Below are 5,348 nucleotides of genomic sequence, written 5' to 3' on the forward strand. Positions count from 1 at the left end.
CATTTTGAATCTAATTGTCGAAATTCATGCGGGCGTGCTCTCCTTCAGTTGCTCAGAAAAAGCAATGTTTACATGCAAATCCACTATACAGTCGAGACTGCCTTTTGATAATATCTTTGGTAAGCTAATTTTTTTTGTTTTTTTTTTTTTTTTCGATTACATATCTTTGGTGGGCATGGAATCTTTGTAGTCGGGGACCAAATTAAGAAAAAGGGGGCATGGAAGCTTAAGGATCAGGCATGCATTTCTGCTTCGACATTTGACTTTGGATGGTCGTCCATTTTGTTTCGGTAGTGAATTTGTCATCGCAATAACTCACAAATAAAAAGATTGCTACTGCATCTCCATTCTCCAAAAGTTGCTAGCACAATATGGGCTAATATATAGATCGAGTACACCATTTATCTAGAGTTAAGGGCATTTGTCTTAAAGTCTAAAACTAAACGCAACAAAGCAGAAACTAGCCAAAATTTCAACATGTCAAGGAAAGCAATGGCTTCCAAGCATATATAGTCAGATTGCTGCTTTGGTTCATGCAAATTGACCAATTCTAAGACCTAGCATAGCCAACCTACCTCAAAGCCGCCTCAATCGATCAGTTTCGCTTGCTACCTCAAACCCCTAAACCCTAAAGGGGCGCCCTACACCAAAGGAAACCTCTTAGCTTGCTTTCTAGTGCATACAGGAAGTTCCTCCTCATGAAGTCTCTCGATTAATGTATCCTGCACAGTTGGGAATTCATCAAGGAAGGTAGTACGTACATGATAAAAAATGTAAGCCCTGATGAAATTTCAGAAGCAGGATGTGATTGTGAAGAAGCTAGCTAGCTAGCTATTTATGGAAATGCAGGACCACGTACCATGGTTGATGGACGGATTCAACAGACTCGTATGGTCTAGATATCAGAGAGTCACCCCTAAGTTTGAGAAATTTGTCCCAATTTACCAAGTTTAAACCTACCCAGAGTCTTTTAATTCTAGATTCTTACAGAATGCTTTGTAAATCATCGAATTTTTGAATCCATCATGATTTTTACAAATTTCTTGAAATCCTAGATAATTGACATTGAATCCTAACCGAATATATAATATCGATTTTCCAGGCCAGTTTTAAGAATTTATGAGCGCAAACGTGTTCAAATCATTTGAATGGAAAGAAAGAACGTGATCGATGAGAATGGGGTGAACCACATGTGTTAGGAGCGCCAAAAACCAATCTGGCCTTACACTAGAGGTCACCATCTCCCTATTGGAACATTTGATAGATATGAATATGTCTTCTGTTGCTAGGTGCCTAGGTTTCTATCAAGCTTGTACATAATTCCAAATCACAAATTGCACCATAACATACCCATTTGCATCCTCATTTAACGAACCCAAAGCTAGCAGCTGGTGTTTCGTTTTGAGAGAGAGAGATATGAGGGCTGCTGGGAACTACAGACCAACCTTTTCATTATCCTCATATCTGGTTGTGTTACTGGTAATACCTTTGTTGGTGTTGCTGTTGCTGTTAACCTTTCTTATTCAGCCACTGAGTTCAAGGTCTTCATCATCATCATCATCTGAAACTTGGGCAGTTGGTAATTCTAGTAGTACTTCTCGAAATTTTAGCTACTCTCGAGCTTTATCTGCAGCTCCAGCTGAAGCTCCACTTACTAGTTTTTTATATGGTAGTCCAAGTCCTGCTCCAGCTCCAGCTCCAGCCCCTCAAATATCAACTGTAAGAACTCTCTCTCTCTCTCTCTCTCTCTCTCTCTCTCTCTCTCTCTCTCACATACATGTTTTACACTAGGGGGCTATACAAGTTGGTGGTATCAGAAGAGTAAAATCATGGAGGAGCATGAAGCTAGATAAGCTTGAAGAAAGTTTGAGCAAAGCAAGGTCTTCCATAAGAGAAGCTGCTGCTACATCACTAGCCCTGAAGAACAAGATCAATTCTACATCAAAATCAGTACAACTAGTGCATGACCAGGACCCTGACTATGTACCTCACGGCCGTATATATCGGAACGCCCAAGCCTTTCATAGGTAATTTTACCGATAAAGTTAACTTTCCAGCACCAACTCTCAGTCTAAATTTTTTGCCAAATTTGGTACGAAACACTTCCAGATCAAAGAAGCACCAATTAAGTACTTAATTTTGAAGTTTTCAGTGTTTCTATTGATGAGAAAGCTAGCATTTTCAACTATTTATGCATAGACACTAATAATTAGTTGCATATTCGGGGATTTCCAAATATTTCCGCAATGAATAAAATTCTATATGGTTACGAATTTAGAGTTGGCTATTTACGGCATGGACTTGCTGAAGAGAATTTTAGAATTTTTCTGAGAATTGAAAACCGAACGAAAGCGATAAATGAGGTGACAGATGATAAAATATACCACATGTAGCAAATATCTGAACTTGATAATTTCTTCATATAGAGCTTGACTAATTTTCATTTATGCAATCAAATTATGTACTCAAAATTAAACTTAATTACTTATCATGTGATTAATTAGGAGCTACCTATTAATGGAGAAGCTGTTCAAGATATACGTATACGAAGAAGGAGAGGTGCCATTGTTTCATGCTGGTCCATGCAAGAGCATATATTCCTCAGAAGGAAGGTTCATCCACGAAATGGAGAAGGGAAAATTGTACAGAACCAAAGACCCAGATGAAGCTGATGTTTACTTCATTCCGGTGAGTGTGACCAATCTGGTGGAGTACCTCTACGTCCATGGCACGCCAGATCGAGATCCGATAAAGCGAGCCTTCATCGACTACATTAAGGTCATTGCTGATAGGCATCCTTTCTGGAATAGAAGTCTTGGTGCTGATCATTTCATGCTTTCATGTCATGACTGGGTAAGCAGCTCGTCCTCATCCTCTTCCTCGATCATCTTAATTCATGCTAGCTATCTATAGCTAGTTCTTTCTAATTCTTTGCTTCTTTGTCTTTCTGTTTGTTTGTTTTCGATCAAGTTGCCTGTGAACTAGGTTATATATGTGGCTTATGTGTATGTTACATCTCCTTGGATAAAAACCAGATATGGCGGAATCCGATGATAGAATATTTGTGTGCATGCGATCCTTATATTTTTAAAGCAATTCAAAGACAAAACTAAACAATTTAGGTCCTGGTAAATATGTCGGTCCGAATTATAGGTCCTGGAATATTTCTAATTTCCTATTAGCTTTACTCAAATTTTGAACTTTTCTGCTCCTCAGCTAGCTTCTCTTCTTGTCTTTGACAGGTTTCCTGGACCCAGATTTTGTACTTTCTCACGTTTGTTTTCTCTATTTTTTCGATATGACAAGTCTATACAATTATTACATCATGCCAAAAAGAGTGTCTGAAGGATTAGAGCTAGCTACTATAACCGCAATACCAATCAATTTTCACTTCATTTCTCAAAATCATAAAACACATTTTCCTGTTAAGCTTAATTGTCTTGTTCCGATTATTGGAAACAAATTTGATAATATGTTTCCATTATTGCTATACCGGCCTCTCTTTTTTTTTGAATGATTTCCACTGGATTGTTTCATTTCACATCTTATAGTCCTGCCTCATCTTTCTGTAATACCTAATTACTTGGTTGCTTGTTTTATAGGGGCCAGTCACGTCATCCTCTGTCCCCGATTTTTTCCACAACTCCATTAGGGTTCTTTGCAATGCCAATACTTCAGAAGGATTTAATCCATCAAAAGATGCCTCATTTCCCGAAATTAATCTTCTAACAGGTGAAATCTCAAGTCTAGGTGGTCCGCCTCCATCGACTCGAACTGTCCTTGCATTTTTCGCCGGTCGTCTTCATGGCCACATCCGGTACCTCCTTCTAAACGAATGGAAAGGCAAAGACGAAGATGTCCAAGTCTATGAAGTACTCCCAAAGAAAGTGTCCTATGAAAACAAGTTGAAAAGTAGCAAGTTTTGCTTGTGCCCGAGTGGGTATGAAGTGGCTAGTCCAAGAGTGGTGGAAGCAATCTATGCCGAGTGTGTTCCGGTGTTGATTTCAGATGCCTACGTTCCACCTTTCAGTGATGTTTTGAACTGGAGGTCATTTTCTGTTCAAATTCCTGTGCAGAATATATCGGACATCAAGAACATATTGATGGGGATATCTCATCGGCAGTACCTCAGAATGCAAAGGAATGTGAAACAAGTGCAACGACATTTTGTGGTGAATGGACCTCCTAAGCGATACGATGTTTTCCATATGATTGTTCACTCTATTTGGCTTAGGAGGTTAAATATTCGTGTTCATGATTTTTGACATAGCTATACTAGCTGGTTTTGTTTCATTATTATATCATTCATCAATCCATAAAGAGCCATATATAGCTATGTGCAAATATATATTTTTTTGTTATTTAATTATATATAGGTTAGTGATATGTTCCACGGATTTTTATTCAGTTTTATATATCCACAGTTAAATTAAGGATAAGGCTAGTTTGAGATTGTTGTGATTTTCATAAAAAAACTGATATTATTATGATGTGAAAATATTAGATGTGAATAAATTAATATAGTTCTATGTTTGATAAATATTACGTACTTTTAAATGTGACATTGTTTTAGAAGATTAGGTTGGTGATGTATTTGTTTAGTAGCTACAAATAGTTACGATGCTCTCTCTTCTCTCTCTCTCTCGAAAACTTGCGTTTGCGGTCTGTAATCCCTAACGACGGCGGCGAACTCTGACCGGCGAGGATGGGACACTCATCCTCCATGGACGAACTCTGGAATCTAGCAGTGGTGCATGCCTCCCGAATTTGTGTCTCTTTCCTCGCCTTCATTGGGGCTCTCACCTATATGTCGGCTTTTGGATTTTATCTGCTTCAAAGTAGAGGAACGATCTCTTGTATGCAGGTGGAATCTGGATCTGAATTTTGGAGGTTTGAGGGTTTTGATTCTTGTGGTCACGAGAATGAAGTTTCGGGTGTTGGTGGCGGTGGGATCAATTGTGGTACTGGCAAAGAACTGGCTGAGGAAACCCAGATTTGCCGGACTTAGATCTGGTTTGGGCTGGCAAGTTTGGGTCTTCGATAATGTGGCCGGTGATGGAGGTAACTCAAATATGGCCTAGATCTTATTTGGTGAAGCTACACTGATTGTAGATGCCAAATTCAATGCCAGACATGGTGGTGAAACCCTGAATCCAAAGGTCGTAGTCTGGCTTCTGGATCGACGTTGTCACAAAGGTGGGAGTTTCACTACTAGCATTGCTCTGATGTCGACAGTAGAAGATGATTCAAATCCCTGAATCGGCGGATGTATGGCTGAAGGCACGAGGCTTGGGTGCGTTTGATATGAGGCACGCAAGCTTGTCCGGGGGGGGCGGTGGGGTGGAGAT

The 5,348-nt window shown here is 39.4% G+C and overlaps 1 protein-coding gene across 1 annotated transcript; it reads left to right on the forward strand.

Moving 5' to 3' along the window:
* Positions 1-1,839: 1,839 nt before the first annotated feature.
* LOC101296617 (probable glycosyltransferase At5g03795-like) lies at positions 1,840-4,265 on the forward strand. The gene is made up of 3 exons (XM_004289440.1): positions 1,840-2,027; positions 2,505-2,853; positions 3,603-4,265. Exons 1-3 carry the CDS (start codon positions 1,840-1,842, stop codon positions 4,263-4,265), a joined length of 1,200 nt encoding a protein of 399 aa, XP_004289488.1.
* The last annotated feature ends 1,083 nt before the right edge of the window (positions 4,266-5,348 follow it).

This window comes from Fragaria vesca, linkage group LG1 (genome assembly GCF_000184155.1).
Source record: "Fragaria vesca subsp. vesca linkage group LG1, FraVesHawaii_1.0, whole genome shotgun sequence".
In the NCBI taxonomy this organism is placed as follows: Eukaryota; Viridiplantae; Streptophyta; class Magnoliopsida; order Rosales; family Rosaceae; genus Fragaria; species Fragaria vesca.

Coding starts and splice junctions, on each gene's coding strand:
- LOC101296617 (XM_004289440.1), top strand. CDS start 1,840: ATGAAGCTAGATAAGCTTGAAGAAAGTTTGAGCAAAGCAAGGTCTTCC. Junction 2,028..2,504: donor AACGCCCAAGCCTTTCATAG/GTAATTTTACCG, acceptor GTGATTAATTAG/GAGCTACCTATTAATGGAGA. Junction 2,854..3,602: donor TGCTTTCATGTCATGACTGG/GTAAGCAGCTCG, acceptor CTTGTTTTATAG/GGGCCAGTCACGTCATCCTC.